The sequence below is a fragment of the Anabrus simplex genome, chromosome 1, assembly GCF_040414725.1.
Source record: "Anabrus simplex isolate iqAnaSimp1 chromosome 1, ASM4041472v1, whole genome shotgun sequence".
Lineage (NCBI taxonomy): Eukaryota > Metazoa > Arthropoda > Insecta > Orthoptera > Tettigoniidae > Anabrus > Anabrus simplex.
In genome coordinates this window covers 1,522,853,134-1,522,879,007 of record NC_090265.1, presented here as the reverse complement: position 1 = coordinate 1,522,879,007, position 25,874 = coordinate 1,522,853,134, and the positions used below count along the sequence as shown (strand labels likewise).

At 39.0% G+C, this 25,874-nt stretch overlaps 1 protein-coding gene and 1 pseudogene across 1 annotated transcript in view; both read right to left on the bottom strand.

Annotated features, from left to right (window-relative positions):
• LOC136880061 (succinate dehydrogenase assembly factor 4, mitochondrial) overlaps positions 1 to 17,904 on the bottom strand; it is a 60,179-nt gene extending 42,275 nt beyond the window's left edge. The window contains exons 1-2 of the mRNA XM_067153275.2: positions 17,684 to 17,904; positions 17,486 to 17,596 (exon numbers count right to left, since the gene is read on the bottom strand). Coding sequence (XP_067009376.1) covers positions 17,486 to 17,596; positions 17,684 to 17,753 — 181 coding nt within the window. The 5' untranslated portion in view covers positions 17,754 to 17,904. The remainder of the gene's footprint in view (positions 1 to 17,485; positions 17,597 to 17,683) is intronic.
• On the bottom strand, positions 15,867 to 17,467 carry LOC136880044 (solute carrier family 25 member 3 pseudogene; annotated as a pseudogene).
• Positions 17,905 to 25,874: the final 7,970 nt, after the last annotated feature.

Below are 25,874 nucleotides of genomic sequence, written 5' to 3'. Positions count from 1 at the left end.
GGCAGTTTGAAGAGGGTTGCGCAGTAGCATTCATTCACGCACTTCGCAGTATGACATGTTTTCCTCAGGGCCAATAGAATAATTTCAGTAAGAGTTGCCTGTTTGTGTGGGTCACGAGTGAATGTTTAGAGTTTTATTTGTATATATCATAACTAATTTAGGGAATGATTTGCGTGTGTAAGATGAATCCAGGAAGAGCAAAAAGACACGTATTACATCAACAGGCATGGGAAATAGTATTTAAAGTGTATTTGTATTTTGTAAGCATGCAGCAGCATGCGTTCAGAGGCGGGGAAGGTGAGGAACACTATGTTGCCACACCTCAAAAGAAGACAGCACTCTCCTGTGGTATCGGCCTGCGAACAGTAAAGAGGATAACAAGCTACAGAAATAAAAATAATGCAGTGTTCAGGTCAGGGAAGAATCCTAAAGGAAGAAGCTAGTGACAGACCCTGATGATTTCAATAAAAATGTTCTGCGTACAACAATATTTGATATGTATAAAAAGGGCAAATATCCTATGGCATTGAAACTGGCCCGGAAAATGAAGACAGCAGTGGGATTTAAAGGCAGTAAAGATTCTATACCGCAGATTCTGAAAAAAAAAAAAAAAAAGTTTCTTCTTTAAGAAATACAATGACGGGAGGAAATTCCTGATGGAAAGGGTTGACATTGTTGCAGCTAGAATAACCTTCTTGAGAATAATTCATAAAATAAGAGCACCTGGGAAGTCTTTAATACTCTCTCTCGATGAGACGTGGGTGAATCAGAATCACACCAAAAGTGCCTGTTGGAAAATGAGTGATGGTTCTGGAGGATTGAGGGTACCCAGCTACTATAACGGCAATTATCCAACCAATGTGATTAATAGAAGAGTAAGCTATTAATTTTCGTAAGGAACTTTGATTTAATAGGAACAGCTTTTATAGGTTACGTTCTACCTTGAGGACAAATATCTCTTTGAAGGGCCACGAGTGGAATGGGATTTTGTCCCAATTTCTATTAAGACCTAAAGTGTTATTTGATCCTGTTTGATGAAAGGGGGGGGGGGGGGGGTGCGCCATGCCAGTTCATCTACTACTGGATTCATCCCGCAGTCCAAATTAGTATTCCGCTCGAAATCCAAGACAACAAATTCAGACTACCATAAAGATATGAACTATTCACTTTTCAAGAAATGGTTTGTGGACAAATATTGCCTAATATGCAACAATACCCGGAAAGCTGATATATTGTCTTGGCTTTCGAGGCACAATATTCCTCACACTTCTTCCCAGACAAGAGAAGAATTACTTGCTGTAGTAAAATTATTTAAATCAAAGACAGTATCATATGAAATAGACAGCATTGCCAAACAACATGGCCATCAAGTAGTTCACCTCCCCCCTATCACTGCCATTATAATCCAACTGAGCTAATTTGGACCCAAATGAAATGATATGTTGCCGACAAAAACACACTTTTAAAAACGCCGACGTTAAGAGACTGACACGAGGCTATTGAAGCATAACAACCGAGGCATGGGAAAAATGTGTACAGCACATGGAGGAATTACAAGAGGAAGATTATGCGCGAGAGATTCCTAAGGATGATGTAATGGAGCCCTTCATTATCAATCTCCCAGATAGTGACGAAGAAAGTGGAAGTGAAGATGACAATGACGGAGATGACGATCTTGGCGGTATCTCTGCTTCTAATTAATGCTCAGGTAATTTTGTAATTATTAAATTAATCTGTAATGTTTTAATTTTGTTTTAATACATACTGTTGTTTTCATTCTGTTTGTTAGTTTTTTTTTTCTTTTCATATTTTCATATTATAAAATTAGAACATTAAAGCTGCTCAATTTCAATACGTTATACGTAGATAAAGGTGTGTAGCTCACACAAGTCTATTTAGTACCAGTGTTTTGCTTCTGATCTCCAAATTTGACGACCCCCCCTCCCCCACCAACTCGGCCTGCTCAGTAATTTTGGGGAGTTTTCGATTTTTCCAGTGATCATGGACGTATTAGCTTCTCAACTTCCATTTACCTTTCCTAATATTTTGAAAATTTCCTTCAACACTTTCTCGGGTTTGATGTTAAAAATTAACCTGGACTTACAGGAAACTTTTAAGCCCCCGAAAAATACAGGTCATCACTTTGGAATTCAACTGGATGGAAAAATGTTTACACGTTCATGCTGTTATGCTCTCTGCACTTCGCCTTTCATTTCTCTCAACTTCCATTTACCTTCTTTAATATTTCGAAAATTTCCACAACACTTTCTTGGGGTTTGATGTTAAAAATTAATTTGGACTTTCAGGAAACTATTAAGCCCACGAAAAATATAGGTCATCACTTTTGGAATTAAAGATATAACTGGATGAAAAAATATTTACACTTTCGTGCTGTAATGAGTAGCCAAACTGGCATCACCACTCCTCATACTTTTGTCTTTCTCTGCACATCTAATCAATATAAGAAAATATTTTCACCTAATTGATACCTTTCTTTTATTTTGCCTTTGGCAATTTATAAAATCATTAAGAACAACAGGACGTTTCGATCGCTTTGCGATCAACAGCTCCATACACAAAAGCTTAGATAAAACAGCATAAAGCATAAACAGCATAAACATAGTTAAATCTTTGTTGAATTTAAAAACTAATGTTAGTAAAGAATGTATGGGTTAGAGGAGGAGAGGGGGGGAGGTTGTTACAAGGATATTACAGTTAAAATGGGTTAAATATACTATCTATGAGGTGTCTTTGGTATCATTTTAGGTCCTGAAGGCTTAATAAAATCACTTGTTTAAAACACTAAAAAATTGGTGTTGTGATCCTGAAGAAATGTTTTTTACTGAAACATGCTTTTTCTTTACTTGACTTCTAGTTTTCTTCCTCATCACTTTGTACTGTACTAAAAAGGCTGATCCTCTTGTTTATCCTTTTCTAAGTGGAAAGGGTGTATCCGCTGTTGGTTGAATTAAGAACGGAAGTTCCTTTTGAACTATTGAGAAAACATAGGAGAACAAATATACATTACATAGCCTATATTTAAAAAGGTAGTTTAAAACTTCTTGCAAACAATTGTTTCAAATAAGGACAGCAACAATGGACATTGATTCCATATGAGATGTTATGGCAGGCTTGTTTATTTCAAGTCAATTTCATTTTTTAACATTGAAGACAAATTTTTTTCAAGAAGTGAGGTCAATCTGTGTAAATAATGTATATATATTTATATCTTCTGCATTTCCCAAATAGTCCTTAAAAAACATTGGGTTATTCCAATTTTTTTTTTAATTTTTTCAGTTTTCTGATTTGAGTTTTGTAAACTACCACGTGATTTTATGGCTGATGAAGTTTCAAATAGAGACGAAACATGTTCCTAACTATTTTTAATATGTTTTTAATTAAATAGCTCACTTGTAAAGTGATGTGTATTGATTGGGTGGTCCAAAACCTAGCATTGTTCCTTAGTTTTATTCGTATTTTGTACGGACAGTTTGTATTTTAAGGGCAGTGACTGTGTCATACTATTTTAAAAATGACAAAATATCTAATTTTCTTGTTTAGATACATCAGGATACAAGAAAGAAGTCAAAAGATAACTTGTTTAAATTTCAATTACTTGCTTGCTGCTGCTTGTTATTTAAAGGGGCCTAACATCTAGATCATCAGCCCCAAATTTCAGTTACTAGATAGGCCTAGTATCAATATAAAGTCAAACACAATGTTATTTTTAACATCAAATTTCATAAGTACTTCTTTCTTTCTTATATGGCAAAGGTTCAGATACCCTATAAAATGTATTCTAAAAATAACTTTGCAGTATGTTCACTATGCTCCTTGCCTTCACTTTGCTATGCAAGCCACACCAAGCCAAAGGGTATTTATAATAATTATCTGGTGTTCTGTGTGTGTGTAAGCTTGCAGTGTAGATGTAGTTTCTCTTTGTTGTTGGTTATGAAATTAGTGTAACAATTTAACAAGTTCTTAAAATATCAAAGAGGATATGTTAGAAGAAGAATATCCATTTCTAAAGAGAAATAAAAATAATGAAAATTAGAATGAGGTTATGTGCACTGTTTGTAATTCATAAATTTTTATTGCATCTGGTGGCTGTCGAGACATACAGTAAATAAGCACATGGGAACTCAGAAGCATTACAAGGCTGTTAAAACTTCTGGTGTAAGCAAACAGTGGATATACAGACATGGACAAAAGTATTCATACCCCTAGCCATCCAATACAAAATGCTTTATTGCTGGACCAATACGAAGTACAGGTCAAAATTACAAACCCACACGTATACCTTGTACAGCAGTGGTCATTAGAAAGCACAAAATAAACTGGAAGTAAATAACAGTACATAACAAAGCAACAAATGCGTACTCCATGACACTGCATGTCTGGACGTAAGTATTCATACCTTACGTGTAAAAATGGGATTTGAACGAGTAAAGAGGAACCTGTGTTGTTCCGTGGCATTAGTTGCATAGCAGATGCAGACAGAGACGGACTGATCAGCTGGTCATAGACGGTGCTAGTCCAATGGCGAGGAAAACCAAGGAAACATCTGTTGAAGAGAGACGACTTATTCTACGCCTTCAACGCCAAGGAAAATCGTATTCCGAGATCGGAAACATCATTGGAAGAAGTAAACCAACTGTGCAAAGCATCATACAAAGGTTAAAAGGATAAGATGTTCTTATAAGCAAGAAAAGAAGTGGACGTCCGAAGAAACTGACCGCATGAGAAGAAAGGTTCATAGTAACCACAGTTAAAAAACAACCACACACTACATCTTTGGCAATACCATCCCAGCTGGCAGAATATTTCCATCATGCAGTGTGAAACAAAACAGTAAGGAGGGTCCTTCATCGTGCTGGGTATCGATCGAGGGTCCCAAGAAAGAAACCACACACAACGAAAGTGAATCGACGGAAGAGACTACAGTTTGCAAAAGAATATATGACGAAAGATAATGCGTTTTGGTCGACAGTGATATTTACAGATGAGGGTAAATTTAATACTTTCCGAAGTGTTGGACGCATTTTAGTGTGGAGACGCCCTAACACAGAGCTCGATGAGCAGAACCTCGTTAACCACTGTGAGCACAGCGGGGGTGGGGTTATGGTGTGGGGCTCAGTGCCTGCTTCAGGTGTTGGGGAGTTGGTATTTATGGACATATTTCAATATTTGAACATCCTGAAAGAAAGCGTTCGCAAAAGCGCTGAAGAGGTTGGGATTGCTAATGAGTTTTACTTACAACACGACAATGACCCCAAACATACGGCAGAAACTGTTCGCTTCTGGGTACTCCCCACCTCCCCAATCGCCGGATACCAACCCCATCGAACATCTATGGAGTGAATTGGAATCCAGACTAAGAAAACACCACATAACAAGTAAAACACACTTGAAACAATTACTACAACAAGAATGGGGAACATTTCATCTGAACTAACACAGAAACTGGAGTTCTCAATGCCCAACAGGTTAAAATAAATAATATACAGTAAAGGCAAACAAACGCACTACTGATCGAGTTCGTAATATTTGTTTGTTCATTGAGTTGTGAACACTTCTGGAATACAGTATGAATACTTATGTCCAGATAAATAGTGTCTTGGAGTACAAATTTGTTGCTTTGTTATGTACTGTTATTTACTTCCAGTTTATTTTGTACTTTTTAATGTACACTGCTGTACAAGGTATACGTTTGGTTTTGTAATTTTGACCTGTACTCCGTATTGGTCCAGCAATAACGCATCCTGTTTAGGATGGGTTGGGGTATGAATACTTTTGTTGCAAGCCTTAAGATTTACAACTTGATGCTCGAGAGGCAACTTTTGTTTATTTATTTTGTGCAGCATGGTTTGAGCTTCAATTCACGTGACTGAGTCAAAATTGCTAAATAAACTGTATGATAAAAAGTTTACTTGTTGAAAAACAAAAGGTGAGGCAATAGCAGTTAACGTGATAGCCCCATTTGTAAACAAGAAAGTTGAAACTAAACTGAAGCTGCTAATTTTGTTACTACTGTATAACCATAGATGCTTCTAATAGGTAAAATTTGAAGTTAGTTCCTGTACTAGCAAGATATTCCATCCCAAATGTTGGGGTTACAATTGGTTTGTTAGAATTTGATGATGTTAGTGGTAAAACATCAGAAATATTATCACAGCATGTTATCAAAACTTTACAGAACAATAATCTCAAGGACAAAATTGCTTCATATTGTGCAGATAACACAAACACAAATTTTGGAGGTGAGAAAAGACAAGGAAAAACTAATGTTCTCAGTATGTTGGGGAGAACACATTGCTCACAACTGTGTGCAGAATGATGCAGATCAATTACCCATCAATATTGAAGTTACTGTTGTAAAAAGCTATGAATTCTTCTATCGTAAGGGTAAGGTAGCTGAGTTTGAATAAATTTTTCCAGTTCTTCAGAATGTCTAAAAATTCTTTCAATGAGTTACTATGGGAGACTGGACCAATCAGACACCATATCAACATCATGATAACTGCCAGCGAGAACTTGTCACAATGTGGCTAACATGTCGCCCGTGTGAAAATAAAAGCGCATCAGTCAGGCTGTGGTAAGTGGACGGGATCAGCTACAGCTAGCGACAGTGGTTGATGTGTGGTCGAGAAAGTGTTCATCTGAAAAGGGGAAGTATTCTTCCGATTGCATTATATGGTGACGGCAATACAGCGTATATTGACCACATATGAACCCCATTTTGCGGTAAACGACGACTACAGAAAAATGCTTGTGTGTAAGGACCCTTAGAAAAAGAGGAAAACGTGGAGTTATTCGATTTAATTAAAGGAAGGCCTCTCTTGTCTGTCTCACACTTAAGGTAGCTGGAGGTCACATTACAGACACCAAGGAACGTCTTCATAATCCATTCATAAAATTCTTATTATTTCATTATTAGCCCACCCAATCAATACCAAAATACAGCCGAATTAAAATAAAAATTGAACATTCACAAAAACATATTTATGTAGAACATGTTCAATCCATTAGAATCATCTTCAGCTCAGCTGAAGGACTTCTGTGAATTTGTCAGTGTAGTTCTCTGTCATAGCAGTACCAGATTTCTCAGCCTCTTACCAGCAGCCCACAGAATCTTGTTTGAAATCTGGTTTGAAATCATTCTTCCTCTCAGAAAAGCAGCTCCTGTTCAAGAGTAATAAGATTTTTTTTTTCCAACATCCTTCCAATGAGGTGTAGGTACATGTTCTTGCTTCTTTGCACCTTTTAAATTATATTGTGCTTGATATGGAAAGAAGTGATATTTCTAATACTGAGGCCTCTTTAATCAGGAGTTAAAAGAGAAGCTCATTTCCAGGAGGGAACATAAATTCATTCCTCAGGCAGCTAAACAGAAGTTAGCATCACTGGTCCCTGAAAGTGACTTGAGGCAAGAAGATTTTGAAGAAACTGTTGTGAACTTTTATGATCTCTTGAACTGTGGGAGGGTAGCTTTGATGGTGCTGAGCAATTTTCTTGGATTGAAATAGGTTCATCATATGAATTTGAATGGAGATATCAGCTGAGTTTATAAATTCAATTCTTTCCAGTGAAATTCATGCCATAAACATTTCAATTATGGTAAAAAATAAATAATGAAATGTAAAAATCATGTCAATTATGATAAAAATAAACAAATATGTTTTTAAAACAAAATATCATGTTTAAAGTATGAATATGAGAATTTATGTCCTAGGCATATTATTTTGTAAATAAAAACAGTCTTAAAAACATACATTATTGAAATCATCTTGTTCCGAAATGTATTGAAGGCTTGATGTCAACACAGAACGTTAAGTAGCATTAATAATAGCAGTGAAATGCATAATATTAATCTAAATCTGAAGATGCCTTAAAAAAAAAAAAAAAAAGGTAAATATTAGAAAGAAAGTAGAAAAGAATCAAAAGAAAAAAGACGGGTACAAAAATATTTTATTTTATGAATTTGTATCTTAATACCGAAACAATTTGAAATTTATTACTTGTAACCAGGGGGGTGTATTCCGGCTTCCCGCGCATTTGATGGCAAACAAATCAAGTCTAACGTTACATCACTGGGAAGATACAGTGAGCTTTGAAGTCTTGGTTGTGTTGAGTTTGTGGGTGATAAATAGTGAGGTCTATGTTATAAAATCTAACTTACCGGTGTGTTTCTCATTTAACAGGCGATTAGATTCTTTAATGTTCTAAGTATTTAAGTAAAATGAGTAATAATAGAACTAACTGTGCCGTTGCTCTGTGTAATAATATCGGTTACAAAACTCAGGACACAGTTTACCATCGATTCCCAAAGAATGAAGCACTCCAAAATACATGGGTAGCTCGGTGTAAGTAAATGGACAAGATAAATATTTATAATGCAAGAACATGTTCGGAAAATTTTCTTCTGGATAATTATGAACGAGACGAAAAATGAATTACTGGGTCTTCAAATACGGAAAATATTGAAATCGGACGCTGTTCCTTCCCAGAAAATACCGAACTGGCATGGAAATAAAACTGAGGCTAGTACAGTAAGTCACATTCACTTTCATTAATCTCGGCTTTTGTTTTATGTTTTTAAATTTAAAATTACATTTCAGACTTGAAATGCTTGTTATTAACAGTAACATGCTCAGAAACCAACAATACCTTTCTTTTCTGTTTAGGTTATAACGTAGCAAGAACACTGCAGTGACAAGAGATCAGTTAGGAAAAGGGCCGTAACAGCATTAGACTCCTTATCTCCGAAGAAATTGAAACTAGACCAGGCAACCAACAGAGAACCCGCTCCTCATCCAGATATATTAATGAAAGAGCAGGAAATTTTGGAGCTAAAGAAAGAATTGGTGATTCTGCAAAAGAAAAATACTCTCCTGGAGACAAAAAAGAAGCTGCTCTGAGGAAAGTTAAATGTAAGAAACACGTGATATCTGCCAAGAGACCTATGCTTTACAAAATGAGACGTGAAACTATAAGTTCATCGCCATAAGACCTATCTGTGTCAGTGTGACGTAAAGCCACTAGAAAAAAAAAAGAAAGAAACTATAAGTCAAGAAGTAATGACAATTTTGTCCCAAATTTTGTCCCAGTGTTTTACACCAGGTCAAATACTATGTTTGCTGGAAAGGAAAAAACATGTCAGATGGAGCCCTGAAGATATTGCAAATGCACTCACTTTAAGAGCACTTTCCCCCACAGCGTTCACCTATTTGAGGAAAAGGAAATACCGTTCACCCTGCCGGTCAACTCTTCAGAGGTGGAAAAAAGAGTTTAAATGCAGACTGGACATTTTGAAAGAAGTGTTAAATTTAATCAAAATTAGGTCACAAATGTTTAAACCATTCGAGGCAATGGCTGTTTTAAGCTTCGATGAAACAAACATTGACTGTCACGAGAGTTATGATTCATCCGATGATGTGCTACTCGGGGCGCACAAAAATGTTCAGGTGGTGATGATTCGTAGTTTATTTTCAAAAGGGAAACAGCCTGTGTATTACGACTTCAATGTTATGATGACAAGCACACTGTCGCAAACAATTATCAAAGAGCTTGAAGGGGCTGGAGTGCGTGTCGTTGCTGTTACTTGCGACATGGTGGGGGGGAAAAATGCAAAAGTATGGAAAGAACTTGGGGTATCTACAAGCAAGACATATTTTTCCAACCCTGTGGACACTAATTGGAAAGTCTGGGTGTTCTTTGACGTCCCTCACTTGTTAAAACTATTACGTAATCATTTCCTTAATGATGGAATCACTTTACTGGATGGGACTACTGTGACAAAGACTCTAACAGAAAATCTCCTAAGGCATCGGAAAAGTGACCTTTCAATCGTACACCATATATCAGAGGTTCTCCTGAACTTTACTGGACGTGCTCATCAAAATGTCAGAATGGCTGCACAGCTGTTTTCATGTCGCATTGCCCAAGCAATAAAATATATTCTACACGAACATAATGAGGGGAATATTAATGAATCAATAAATGATGTATTTGATGTTTCGAACTCAAGGGTCCCTAACGACGAAAAAGCTCCCCCCAGAAGTGGTTATGGCCTCAAACATCGAAGTCAAGAAAACACTTTTAAAAGATTTTTTGACATTTTTAATATCCATAAACTCCCTTATTGGGCTCTTTGGAGATGTGAAAGGCATTGGGGCAAAGTACATTTTGACTTCCAGACTGAATCAAAGACTGTCTGGAATTTTTTTTTTCTTTCTAGACTTCGGGGTCTCTGTACATTTTATAACAATCCCACTCCTTTCGAAGTGAAGAACAGATTGCGCCTCTTAATACTAACTGGGAATGCGAACGACATGCCTCTTATCACGTGGAGCCTCTGTTGCTGAGGACAAGAGTCAACTATCTACATTTTTTTGACCCCCTGACACCTGACGAAGGAACTGAAGAATTCCAGAATTTCCTTTCCAGCGAACTTTGCATCGAAGTGACTGACAACCCGTCCGCTGTTTTAAGTTTTGACAGAAGTGAAGAAAACTTTGCTACTTGATACTGACCTAAGCAGTTGACGATTCCCAATGAAGATGTAACAGACGATTCTTTAAAATATTGGCAGGTTATGTTGCCTACAAATGTAAAAAAATTGACAGTTCGTTGGGAACAAAAACGGATATATGTTGTCTTGATCCGAAACTATACTCCGAACAAGACTGGATCACTATTATTTCTAAAGGTTATTTCTCCTTCCTCTGAGTGGTTGGCTACGACAATGGAGTTTGAAGTTAATTTTGCTTCCTTCCACGGACACTGTATTTCAAGGCGCTACAAAGTAATGGAAACATAACATCGACTACACACTTGAAATTTCCCTAAGTCGATAGGAAAATCATTGCCTTATATGTAAGGACAAAGACTTTCATTCGTATCAGACATTTGAACAAAAAGGCCAAATGGGAAACAATGAAGAAGAATGCAGTAAAGAAGAACCTACTCTGGTGACAGTGTCGCTAACTTCACCTTTCGAAGGATATTTAAAATATACCGTGGCAAAAACAGCCCACTGACGCCGTAGCCTGCTAAGTCGTGGTAACCTGCAGATAGTGGAAGGATAGCCTTGTGAAATCCACATCCGTCTTGTCTGATAAAGAAGAAAAATGTTAAAACAATTTTAAGAACTACCTATTCATTGTCATATGATTAGTAATAAAAAACATGCCTAACTAAGGCTTACGAGACTGGCACATACACTATGCACTATAATTTGCCCTACGATAAATATTTTCTATTTTTATCTTATTCATTAAACATATTCATAATTTATATATATGTTCCAAGTCATGAAAGAAAAACATTCCAGTTTGAAAACGCAAAGGAATTTAATGCAAGAGAGTATTACAGACCGCAGATGTGTTCTTCCTGATGATGTCACAAGCCGCTGACCAATGACAGCACACATGCCCAGAATGGCCTACCTATTGAGTATTCTAAATTCCTTGACTTGTAACATTCATAATCGATGTCGAGGAAAGTGTGAATGCTGCTATAAGAGCAATGAGTGAAATAAAGCACGTTAGAACCCTCTCAATGTAAACAACAATTCTAGGCTCTTTCTTCTAGAAGTTGCTCCGGTGGCCTCATACGGGCTAGAAAATACATGGCTGCATCTGAAGTGAAGATATCTTGCAGAGATTCAGAAGGTTGAGTCGACGGTCTTAAAGAGAGTTCTTTGTCAAAATTCATGCCTTCACAGCTAGCCTATGCCTTAACGAGGGAACTCCCTTTTGTCAAGGAACTGAAACTCCAACGAGTTCTATCTACACCAAGATACGAGGAAATAATGACCATTATGAGCGAAAAGCATAAACAAATATGGAGCGACTTCTTTTGCACAGATGCAATGATCTCAAGGAAATGGACGCAGTAGTCACCATACAACTTATGACATGTGGCAACACAATTCTCAGTGCATGGTTTACACCACACAATGTGTAGAAACAAGTTTTCATCACCCAGACTTTTGCGCATATGCAGGTTATGTGAAAAACAATGTGATATCATGTCATGAGGTGTGAGGAAAGTCCCTTACACAGTTTTGTAAGAATAATTGTTCTCACAATGTACTTTGTACATTTGTGTGCCATACCTATTATTAGTATCCCTGTGATCCAGTTTCAAGTGAGAAGCACTAATAATAATGTTATTTGTTTTACGTCCCACTAACTACTCTTGTACGGTTTTCGGAGACGCCGAGATGCCGGAATTTAGTCCCGCAGGAGTTCTTTTTACGTGCCAGTAAATCTACCGACACGAGGCTGACGTATTTCAACACCTTCAAATACCACCGGACTAAGCCAGGATCGAACCTGCCAAGTTGGGGCCAGAAGGCCAGCGCCTTAACCGTCTGAGCCACTCAGCCCGGCAGTGAGAAGCACTAATGATAATGTAGGCTATATGTATCAGCAAGCATCTCAATCAGAAGTTAAAACCACACTCTAACATTGAAGAAACTTGAGCCCTCCTTAATAATAAAATCAAATATTCAGAAAATAATTCAACTGTAAAGGAAACAAATGCTTTTAAAATATCAAAAGAGTTTGTATGGACTGATTATAATAATATGGGCAGTTGCTGTGAGCCTACAGTTTCATAAAATGACGTAAAAGACAAATGGTTACTAACTCCTTAAGTCTGAGTGTGTGTAGTGACAGAAGAAAAGGGCCATGAAGCACACCCCAGCCTAGCAATCGTAACAGTACAGATTGGAAGAGAGACAGAAACGATTAAATATAGTACTACTGCTGGGATCAGCTTCAGGTAGCAATCTTTCCTAACCTCTCCAGTGTTACTATCGTATCAGTGTTGCCAAATCAGCTGATTTTCGGCTAAATTTGGCGGACTTTTAAATGGAACAGCAGATAAATGTTCCATTTAGCAGACAGCGGATTTTTTGATGGATTTCAAACTTCTATTAACGACTTTCAGCGGTAACAATATCACCTTTCATCACCAGGAGAAAAATAATGTACAACTTACTACGGTATAATAGTCTACTCAATCCCATTGTATTGAACTTATGCTGCAAACTACCACTCCTCTAGTCCAGCTCTGGCCTACAGCCTCAGTCAGAATTTGTTGGAATCATTACTGTACTCTTGATGAGCCGGGTAGTGTTATGTTTGATATTGTGTTTCTTTTGACACCCGGTTCCTTTTGGTACGGCAATATGTAGAAATAAAAGGTTAGTACAGTCAGATATTTTGTAAAGAGTGGTTAAATAATTAAACTTTAAAAGACTAGTTGGTTGAGCTTCCCAGTGATCACAAACTTGGACAGTACATCTCCTGGCAGTGTGATATAAATGTGAAATTGTAAGACATTATTTCTTTCTGCACTTATCAAAAAAAATGTAAAACAGTAATGAAAGTGAAAATAACTTTTGAAATAGATTTGAAAATTTCCATATGTGCTTTGCTGCTGTGAACTGCCAGGATATATTTTGAAAAAAGAATAGTACCATTGTGGCTTCAAACGAAACCACAGGACCTTAACCCAGCACATCTGCTTTAGAGCATATAGTGTAGGGAGGAGTTCTGAAACTGGTGAGTATTGAGTTAATCTATTCTATTAAAACAGCTGGTAAGTTATATGCTGTTTCGCTTCAGTTCGAAATTTAGCAGAATTTCAACTAAAATTTAGTGGAGAAAAGATTTGGAAACACTGTATTGTATACACTACTTCAAGAATGCAGACAAGACCTCTCGATGGAGCATTAAATTACTTTAAATTTTAGAAGATAAATAGGTTATCCTACTATGTTTAATTGAAAATTATACTATGTTAAAAGTCTGGATATGATACAGATGCAAAAACTGCTCAGTAAACCTGTAAGCTTAAATGAATGACGTAAAAGACAAATGGTAATCCCTCTTCACTCCCATCAGATCTTAACCTCATACGGCAGTAATTATTCATTTGTGATGCCATACAGCGGTATCTTCTAGGGTCGTGACTACTAACCTTAAGTCCTACTAATAGTAATATATCCCACATAATTCATTTAAAAATGTTATTTACAAACAAGGTAAAACCCTCAGGCAGTAGGTGTCAATCAATGCCATGAAGCATGCCGAGCAACAAAGATGTCAAACCTGTGTCAAATTATTGGCCTCTTATCAATACAGGCCTATATCCCAAGCTGTGTGTGTAACCACTATTATCGGCACACTTTTCTGGATAGATTTACATCACCCTAGTGCTGAATCGGTAGACCTCGGCAATCTTCGAGATTCGTACTGGCAACCTTTAAAACACAAACTATGAATTGCTTATGCATCACTGTGCGACATCTGGTGTACACTTTACGTACTAGTACTGTTGTTTACACAGCAAAGCCAAACTATAGAATTCATGATAGGAACAAGATTCGCATCAAAAAATATTATATAGGCCTAATGTCTGTGTGACACAGTTGTTGGCTTAAGAGAATAACGGTTTAGAAACTTCGGTAAAAATTCAAAACAACTTACATTTTCCAGAGCAAGCATCTAGGCGCAACTGCACTGTCATTTGTTTCTCTTTCCCTTGCGTCTCACGAAGGGCTTGATCGTGCGGTGGACAGAGCTGCCAACTGTTCATATAAAGAACTAGTCCTAGTGCAGCGGCGCTACTTTTGAATTTACGAATCTCGTGACAAAGCCATTGGTCTGGATCAAGCAAAGGGGATCTGGGGGTATAAGCCCCAACATTAGAAGCCACCATTATCTCATGACTAAGCCACTGGTCTGGATCAAGCAAAGGGGGGTCTGGGGGTGTAAGCCGCCAGGTTAGAAAACATGAAGCGGCCCTAGGCCTCTAGCATCCAGCATGACAACTCCATTGGTCTGGATTGGTTAGGGTAGGTTAATGACAAAGCCATTGGTCTGGATGGGTTAGACCATTGGTCTAGATCGAGCAAAGCGGCCCTAGGCCTCTAGTATCCCGCATGACACCGCCATTGGTCTGGACTGGTTAGGGTAGGTTAGTAACAAAGCCATTGATCTGGATTGGTTAGGCCATTGGTTGGCTACTTGGCAGAGTTCCTGTTTAAGACAAACTTTCCTGCTGACACGAGGGTGCACGAGATTTTTAAAGCTGCAAGCGTGCTGTTCGCTCCTCTACATTAAGGCGAGTTGAATAGAGTTCTTTCTTTAAAGATTGCATTCACTTGTGTATTTATTGTGCAGTTGTGTATTTCTTGTGTGCAGGTTGGTAACAAAATTCATTTTACTTCATTGCTGGGAGTGACGTCATATCCCATTGCGTCTCACCCAATGGAAATGCTGGTACGTTAGTTAGGCGATGGGCTATGGCGCGTGATAAATTGTATTAGGTTATAAAAGCAAAATTACTTTTGGGGGACGGCGGGTGGGTTCTTAACTGTTGCAGTGAACACATCTCTCCTCTACAAGGTATTCCACTTAAGATTTCCAACATATTACATCCTCATCATGCTATAAAACTAATGTAAGTCTTACTGAACTTCTATCGATTCAATTCAGATTTAATATCCATTCAGTTGGCAGCACTACCGGAACCAGGAGAGCTCCCTCCTTACTCCTCACTGCCGTACACGAATCTATCCAGAAAAAGTGTGCCGATAATACTAATGCCGGGGCCACCCATCGTTTCGAGAGTTCTACCATGTGTTGTTTAATTAATCAACTTACCTCCACTTTCTGAGATCATGATAGTTGGTGAATATGTCTATGAATGTGTTCAAAGATTTCATTCTAGATTCCATATCCATGCCAATCCTGCTAATGAGCTTGTAAACAGTAACTACCTGAAGAATGACTTTCCTGAAGCACACTGGGGACTTGTTATTTCAACGAATCAATCACTTTATGGTCAACAGGTATAAAAACTAATATCACATTACTTAAAAAACACAATATCACAGTTTAAAAATAAAAATAAAGTTTGAACATCCCTGATCACACATTTACATAGGGCAAGAACTTCAGGCTATACTGTAAATATAGTATTAACATGACAAAACAAAACAAAAGAGCCCCAAAAGTCAGTAAGGCTCAAATTAGGATAGCAAAGTATGCAAAAATCTTAATTAACCCTACTCACATACCCTAATCTGTATTTTAATATGAATTTGTCAATAGTAGTTCTTCATTCACAACCTGAAAACTGGCTCTATCAGATAGTTCAATGTTAAAGGCCTAAGAATATTGTAACTACTACTTGTCAAGTCACTTGTTTTAAAGAACCAAAGACACATTTAACTTGTGAATGTACAAAATTTTACTGTCCTTACTTCGCCAGTTTACGTTTAAGTGATTCTGGCATCTCTGGAGGAGGAGGTCGGGGTAAGTTAAATGTTACTTTCACAGCATCATAGATAAACCACTGAAGACCAGTTAATGTACCAATCATAACAATTCTGGGCAGTAGTCCCTTCCATAAACCCGCCATACCCAATTTCTTGGCAACTTCAAGAGCAGTAGAGCTTTTCTCTTGATTAAGTTTAGATACTACTGTATCAGCTGGATGCGAAACAACAGCACAAAACACACCAGCTATATATCCAGCAGCAAAGGTTACCACCAACTGTTCACCTTTTGAACAATCAGCACGAGGTTTGGGCACTACATATTTGTACAGTATTTCAATAGTCCGTTCAAAACAAGCAAACTTCATCATGGTGTATGGAATCTGTCGCATCCAAAGTGGCACAAGACTTTTATAAAAACCATTCATTCCTTCTTCACGATAAATGATAGGCACTGCCTCACGCAGAGTCCCAACAAATCCTGGCTGTGTTTGGATACGCACCTTTACAGATTCCATTGGACAAAAAGCTATATCCGCAAAGAACTCTGCAGATGCAGAAGCAGCTAAATAGAGAGACGTGCGCCAAAGATAGCTGATTTCTTCACCCAAAATGTCAGCATATACCACTTTGAAGACTTCGTAAAGTCCGAATTTACACAATCCTTGCATGGAATATCCAATAAAAGTTGGTGCCCATCCTCTTGCCAAACCTTTAACTCCATCTTCTTCTAGAGTAACAGAAAAGCCAGTAACAAAATTTTTGTACTTGCCTGGATCAACCTGCATTCGGCACTTAATTAAATCAAGTGGCACAACCAATGTGTGGGTAATGCCACATGACAATATTCCTCCAAGTCCACATAACGCAAAGTACTTAGGAGAACCATATTCACAGCTTTCTTTAGTGCTCTGTTTAGAAGAGGACTTAGAAGCCGCCTCACAATGTGCAGTATGAAACGGGCTTGCAAATAAATTAGATTTTAATACTTCATGAGGAAATTTCCACATTTTACCTGATGTATTTCTCAAATTTGAAGAATTTTCAAGTACCGCAAGTTCACAGCATAAACTAAAACACAGTTTAGTATTGTATATCAACTCCCAAAATATGTAACCACTCTAAAACGTGCTATCATGCAGTAAAATGGTGCTGTGTTTAAGCCGGGAACTGATTATTCCTTCTTACCAATCGGTGTCTTTTCCCTAAGTTTCTTTGCGAGTCTGGCAGTTTTAGCACAAGCTGCTTCAGGTTCGGCAGAATCAGATGAATTGGACGACAGAAATCTTAGGGCAAGGCCTAAAACACATTAAAATCCTAGTCGATGACAATATCTATAACAGAACGTACTCCATTTAAGAAAGTATAACCATTAATCCAACTTACGAGTGCCATTATTTCGTTCGGGGGGCAGAAATGAAGACCCTATAAACTTCCAAACTGAAAGTTTCATCATATAACGTAAAATGCTAACAATCGATTAACTGCACAATTCACTCACAGCGTTCAACACTGACTTCAACAAAAGTTGAGATAACCCAACTCTCCATTTAAATTAACAACAATTACTGCATTAGTGTATTACGCCAAAGATCATAAAAGAAAAATCACGCAGAAGATGAAAATTCTGACTTCATAACAAAGAGAATAAATTCCAAAGAAGATCAACTGGTATCATCAACGAGCTAGAATAACATAGAGGGGCTGTAAGCCTGTCATCAGCGCTCCCTGCTTGAAGCAAGTTGGTAAGAGGCAGCCATGTTAACGGTTGTCAAACAAAGCGAATTGGCGCGAGAGCATATGTTGAGGTGACAGGGAGATCGTGCATGCCAATTTAATTCCCTAAGTTTTAAGAAGTGAAAACATAGATTCTCGCTTTCAAGAATGCCAGCCGTAAGCTCAGCGTATGGTTGTTCTAATCGGAGTAATAAAACCAAGGATATATCGTACTTTAAGTATTACTGAATTAAAGCCGAGATTCCTTTTTGTAATTTCTGTTTGTAATTAAATCCATTTTATTGTTTACTTAGCGAAAGCAAATACAGTAGAGACAATACACGACACTGAGCGAGATATCGAGGGACAGCTATTGGAGCACACTCTAGCGGATAGACCTGAACGGTACTGATTCTGTCATAAGAGCACGTGTATTTTTGTGTGAAGTTTTTGGTGTTAATTATGCGTTTTCAGTGAGTTGACATAATTAAATAGTAGCGTGTGCCATTCCTTGATATCTCCTGTCAACATGAGGGTAAAGGTATGTGCTGTGTTTGGCTGCAGTAATTACGAAGTAGAGAAAAATGCGCGCTCGTTCTTCAGGTTCCCTCGTGACAAGAACATGTAAGTAATATTGTGTTTGCATATATATTCTTCCAGTGACAGAGATGTTTATAGTACTTCATAATCTTGACCTGCTCGACCCATGTTTTAACGGGCTTAAAATATAATACGCATATTTTATTGTATAGTGCAGCAGTTAACCTTCAATACCGATGTGTTGTTGTAGGTGTGATCTGTGGGTTTTGAAATGTCACAGAAGAGATTTGGATAAAGTGTACAAGAAAGAAGGGACGTTACGCTTGTATAAGAATTATAAGATCTGTTCAGATCATTTCCAGGCCAGCGACTTTAAAAATCCTCGACTGTACAGCCAAGGGTATGTTACATTTTTACTCTAATTGTACGTAAATATTCCTCAAAGCATCACTATCGACAACATTTTCAAACTTTTCTTTCTTTTATCCCTCTTCTCAGATTAAAGCCGGGATTTTATAGATTTTCTTTCTGTTAGTAGGCTTCATGTTAAGAGGAAAATGGTCCAGCTATTAAATGTTAATTCATTGCATCATATGTGTAAGGAATGTGCCGATATGTTTATTGACAAATGTCTTAATATGATGATACATTGTTTTTAAATGAGGAAAAAAGACAAATCCAACCGTAAGATTTCAGGCAGGAATGCTAAAGCTAAAAAAGTAATGCATAAATAAAAGATCAAGCCATTTCACAGCAGTCCATTTCACACCTTGTTTATATGTCTAATTTCAGTCTTTGAATAAGAACCTTTTAAATAATTCTTCATTTATTTATCCAGAATTGCTTTAGCAACTTCGAAGTTAATATCTCAATACCACTTTCTTTCTAGACGTAATTTATTTATCCATTTCCGTATATACATTTCCATTGATATTTGAATTTAGCGCGATTTGTTCAGGTCAAGTCACTAGGAGCGCCACCGTCGAATTGTCTCCCATTTTAGCAAGGCGAAATCCGTAAGTGTCGTGTATTGTCTCTACTGTATTTGGCGAAAGTACGGATAGCCACGGTTATTATTTGTCGAATTTTGTTTCAGATTTCGTTTAAAGAACAAGGAATTAACGGAACAATGCGTTGTGAGGGCGAAAAGAGATAAATGGTATCCCACTCAATTCAGTTGCTTATGCTCTGTATATTTCCAGCCCTATTTAATTTTCATTCACATGTACAAATAAAGGAAATGGGGCGCCCACAACCAAGAAAACGTACCCACAAAAAAACACTTATTTCGTTCAAACGTACACTAAGTATGGTAAATACAGTATTTTACTGCTATTTTTGAAATGTATACAGCCTTTATTGTAGATGTCTGTTGCCTTGGTTTTTAAAACTATGCCACACTTCATAATGGACAACTTTCAAGCTTACCTTTCAGCTAGTAATCCCAGTATGATATGGTAATGGGAGAAACATGATCCCCCCCTCTATATTATAATAAATAATTACACTAAACGAATATTATGGTAAAGTATTCATGGGCCGCCTCTGTGGTGTACTGGTTAGCATGAGCAGCTGCCACCCCTGGAAGCCCGGGTTCGATTCCCGGCTCCGTCACGAAATTTGAAAAGGGGCACGAGGGCTGGAACGGGATTCTATCAGCCTGGGGAGGTCAACTGAGTAGAAGTGGGTTCGACTCCCACCTCAGCCATCCTCGAAGTGATTTTCCGTGGTTTCCCACTTCTCATCCAGACAAATGGCGGGATGGTACCTAACTTAAGGCCACGGCCGCTTCCTTCTCCCCCCCCCCCCACAAGGCCCCTGTTCAGCATAGCAGGTGCAGCCCTCACTCACATTTGTATCCCCCGACCCAATGTCTCACGCTCTAGAACACTGTCCTTGAGGTGGTAGATGTGGGATCCGTCGCTGAGTCCGTGGGAAAAACCAACCCGGGAGGGTAAACAGATTAATAAAGGAACACAGTACTCATGAGGATGCAATAATTTTAAAAATATGAACAGAATGAGGTTGTAACCTATTGTAGGTCCCTATGATTTTAAGGCTTCCTGTCATAAATATTTATGTCCATCGTTTTTATTCTAATTTACGCTTAACCACAACAGCCAAGCAGGGTAACGCTCTTGTTCCGATTTCGAGGCCTATTCGTATGTCACTGTGCGATGATTTCGAACCACCCTACAATCAACTGATCGTGATGTTGGCCTCGTGCCGCAATATGATGAAGTGGCGGTATTCGCTTTAATGCCCAGTGATTCTAAAATGCGTATTTTCTACACTTTTCGTAATTTAAAGGCCATGCCCCCTTGCTTGTGTGACAACAAGAAACATGGCGGACTTTCGTTCTATTAGCTTCACCCAGGCAGCGCTTCCGCCTCTCTATGTTATTCTAGCTCGTTGGGTATCATCAACGAGCTGAAAGATATAAAGGTGGCGGAAGCGCTGCCTGGGTGAAGCTAATGGATCGGATGCAGATCGAGCAGGCAGTGTAATAGAATGAACGTCGGCCATGTTTCCTATTCTCAAACAAGCAAGGGGGCGTTGCTCTTGCATGACGAAAAGCGTAGAAAATACACATTTTAGAATCACTGGGGTAGAATTAAAGACCGTTCGCCGAAAGCTCAAAGCATTAAAATTCAAAGATTGCGAATACTGCTACTTCATCATGTTACGGCACGAGGCCAACATCACGATCAGCTGATGATAAGGTAGTTCGAAATCGTCGAATGTGACATTCAAATAGGCCTCGACACCCGAACAAGAACGTTACCCTGCTTGGCTGTTAGGTTATGCGTAAATTACAATACAAACCGTGGACATACATATTTATGAAATAAATCCTTAAATGATAACGACGGAAAATAGGTTAAAACCTCATTCTGATCTTTTTTCTTTTTTTTTGCTATTTGCTTTACGTCGCACCGATACAGATAGGTCTTATGGTGACGATGGGATAGGAAAGGCCCAGGAATGGTGTGTTCCGAGCTGTTAGAGGAGAGATGGCGTGGGAGGACATCAGTAGACGAATAAGTTTGAGTGGTGTCTTTAAAAGTAGGAAAGATCACAATATGAAGATAAAGTTGGAATTCAAGAGGACAAACTGGGGAAAATATTCGTTTTCAGTAAGGGGAGTTAGGGATTGGAATAACTTACCAAGGAAGATGTTCAATAAATTTCCAATTTCTTTGCGATCATTTAAGAAAAGGCTAGGAAAACAACAGATAGGGAATCTGCCACCTGGGCGACTGCCCTAAATGCAGATCAGTAGTGATTGATAGGAATGGGAAGGAAACAGCTGTAGCCATAATTAAGGTACAGCCCCAGCATTTGCCTGGTGTGAAAATGGGAAACCACGGAAAACCATCTTCAGGGCTGCCGATAGTGGGATTCGAAATCTCTACCTCCCGGATGTAAGCTCAGAGCGGCGCGCCCCTAACCGCACGGCTAACTAGCCCGGTGATCATATTTTTAAAAGTATCGGATACCCATGCTTACTGTACCACTACAATGTAACTGTTTAATGTAATTATTCGTTATAATATAGGGGACATATAATTTTTTCCCATTACCATATCACACTGGAATTACTAGCTGAAAGGTACCCTTGAAAGTTATCCATTATGAAGAGTAGCCTAGGTTTAAATACCAATGCAAATAACATCTACAATAAAGGCTGCATAAATGTCATAAACAGCCGTAAAATACTGTATTAACCATGTATGGTTTACGTATGACCGACATAGGCCTATATCAAACCAATGCACAAGCACAAGAAGATAGTACGCATAACCATCAGGTCAGTCTCAATCGAGTAAGCAGTGAGGACGGATGTGCTCAGTGTGAGTTGAAGTATGGGGATAGCGCTAGAGCTCTATCGAGTGAGGATTGGGAGTTGGCAATGCAGGGGGAAGAAGAAAACGGACTTGAGTAAGAGGATGAAGGGTGAGGAAGTAGGGGTGATGGCAAGGCTGCTGGTGGCGGTGGTGCTATCAGCGCTGTTCATAATAGGTGGTGTGGAGTTAAAACCAGGGCCAAGCCCAATTGGTGCCCTAGGGTGGGAAGAGATAGAGGCGCTAAAAGAAGTGGTGAAGGAGGCGTGTCAGATAGACCAACTGAAGGAGATGATACCGGTACGTAACCATTCCAAGGAGCTAAAGAACTTGAGACAGTGCGTTAAAAGTGAGGTGGACGAGTTGAAGGAAAAGGTGGGGAGAAATGAGGTAGAGATGGAGAAAATTCGATTGAAAGTCCAGGTGCTGGAGGGGGAGGTGGCGAAACTAAAGAGAGAAATGGTCGATGAGATCCAGGTACGAATGAGGAAAAATATTTTTACATACGGAGTTGAAGAAGCAGCGAAAGAAGATAAGGTGGCATTAGTTTATAAGATAGTGAACTTGATACGGGACAGAATGAAGATAAATTTTAGTGAAGTAGATTTTGATGAGGCACAGAGAGTGGGAAGAGTGAAAGGCGGAGGTGGGAGAACAATTAAGCTCACGCTGATGTCTACCTTGATGGCGGACATTATCCTAAGGAACGCAGGGAATTTAAAGGAAGAGAAGATATGGTTGAAACAAGATATAGGTAGTGATGCGAGCAGAGTGTTGAAAGTGCTAAGAAGACACATGTGGTGTACGAGGAAATAAGGATTGAGAGCGTTCATTAGGGGGAACAAGTTGGTGGTGGAAAATGGCCGCTGGATAAGAGAATGGTCAAAGGAAAGTTTGCAACATATGGACCAAAATTATTTACAGACGATTACGGAAAAGAGAGCGATAGGCGTGACAAAAGAAGAGGAGAGTTCGGTGGTGGTTGAGGGAGAAACGGCGGTTGGCGAGAGGGGGAGCGAGGACCAACGTGAAGAAACAAGAGGAGGCAAGAGTGAAGATGGCCGGGAAGAAGAAGAGGACGATGAGGGAGTGGAGCGAGACGTAAACAGTAGTGCGCCACCGGAAGTACTGGAGTGGCAGAGGCGGCAAGTACCCGGAGAGAGGTAGCGACCAGGACTAGAAGTGTAAGTCTGAAAGATCTGTGGCGGAAGAGAAATAAAGGGCAGTAGGAGAGGGGGAGCAACGAGTCTGTAAGGGCGGCTAAGAAGGGAGAGAGCAGAGAGGAAACAGAAGGACTTCATATAACTAGAAGTTAAATAACGCTGCTGAGGTAAATATAAATAAGGGCCATAAGGAGGGTGTAGGAGAGGGTAGTAGGTAGCTAGGGTGTAAGATAGGCGTTATAAATATCGAAGGGGTGGGAATTAAGTTGGGGAACGAAGAGGTTTGCAAGATGGTGGAGAGTTTTGATACAGTTGCCCTCCTTGAGACATGGCTAAAAGAAGGGATAAATCTAACCTGGAAGGGGTTCGTGATAAGGAATAAAACGAAGGAAAAGCAGGGAAAGAAGGGGAGAAATTCTGGCGGAATTTCATTATTAGTTAAAGAAGAACTAAGTGATCAAGTTATAGATATAGGAAATGAGCTAGAAGAGGTTTTATGGGCTAGGTTTAAAATGGGGGGGGGGGGAAGGAAGAATGTGTGTGTGGGTTTTATATACAACCCTCCAAGGGGATCAATATATGGGAATGATTACTTCTTTGATGACCTGATAGAGGAAATAAATATTATTCGTGGAAAGTACGAAGAGGACGGATTGATTTTTAGGGGACTTAAATGCAAGAATAGGATGCTCTAGTCCAGAGTATGGTAAAGAGGAAAGGAGAGTAAACATGGGAGATAGGAAAAGTGAAGATAAAGGGAGAAATGTTTACGGTCAGAAGTTGTTAGAAGTATGTGGGGCGTGTGGCGTATATTCTAAATGGGTGGTGGAAGGGCGATAGGGAAGGAAAAGTGACATATATTACAAATGAAGGAGGTAGTGTTATTGATCTGATTATGAGTTCGGATGATATGTTGGACAGAATTAACAGGATGGAAGTGGTTGATTTGGTGGAATCCCGCCACTCCCCGGTATATATAATCGTAAATAGGGATGGGGGTGCAGAAGGGAAGGGTTCACGAAGAATGGGGAGTGTGAGAGGTCGCAGAGTTCTTAAGTATATTTGGTCAGAGGAGGGGAGAGCGAAGTTAAGCAAATACCTGGAAGAGGAAGAATTCCAGATCATCAGGGTGGGGATTGAGATAGCAGTAGAAGGTAATTATATTGACAGAGTAGTAGAGCTACTGAAGTATCCGGGGGGGGAAATAGCGGAGGAGAAATCATACAGGAATAAGAATAGGGAGGTGGGTGAGTGTTGTGGTTAAGGGAAAAATTATGTAGGATGAGGAAAGAATTCAAGAAAATGATAGGAGAGAAGAAAAAGGTTTGGCACAAGGCTCAAACGGAAACTTTAAATAGGGAGTGCAAGAACAGGGAAGGAGATAAGGTGTCGGCAAGGGTTACAACAATTAATAGGGGGACGAGTAGAGAGACGAAATCGAATATGGAACATGGGTAGAGTATTTCCAGGAACTATTAGGCGAACAGGAAGAGTGGGTAAGGGTCGACAGAGGTGATAAAGTAGATAGGGGGCTAGAGATGGGCTGCCAAGAACTGGAAAAGAGAATAACAGGTGAGGAGGTGATGGGAGTGATAAAGAAATTGAAGATCAGGACTGCGGTTGGGGAAAGTGGGATATCTAATGTGTATTCGAAGGAAGTAGCAAAAAATAAGCAGATGATAGAGAGTTTGGTAACATTCCTAAACAAGATATTTGAAGGTGCGAAATTCCCTAAAGAATGGCAGAAGGGGATTATATGTCCTATTTATAAAAATAAAGGGGAGAGGACTAATCCCAGTAATTATAGAGGTGTAACCCTGCTGGACTATCTGAGCGAGGTGTACACGGGTATTCTAGCAAATAGATTGAGGAAGTGGGCAGAGGATTACTCAGTTCTATCGTGCTTTCAAAATGGATTTAGGAAGGGGAGGATGACGGCTGAAAATTTAATGATCGTGAGAACCATAATTGATAAGTGTGTGAGAAAGGCAGGCGCCAAAGTATTTATTGCCACAATTGACTTCCAGAAGGCGTTCGATACAGTGAGCAGGGAGGCCCTTTTTGAAAGATTGGGGAGGGTTGGGGTGGGAGAGAAGATGAGAAGAGCGATCAGAAGTATATACGAGAAAGTATATCGTAGCATCAGGGTGGAGGAAGGGGTGGTGCGTGGAGTAATTGAGTCGAAAGTTGGGTTGAAACACGGATGTAAATTGTCTCCAATCCTTTTCCTATTGTTTATAAACGACCTACTAGGTGGTCATGTAGAGAGAAAATGGGCTTACCCGGTACTAGGCAAACAAGGAATTTCAGGAT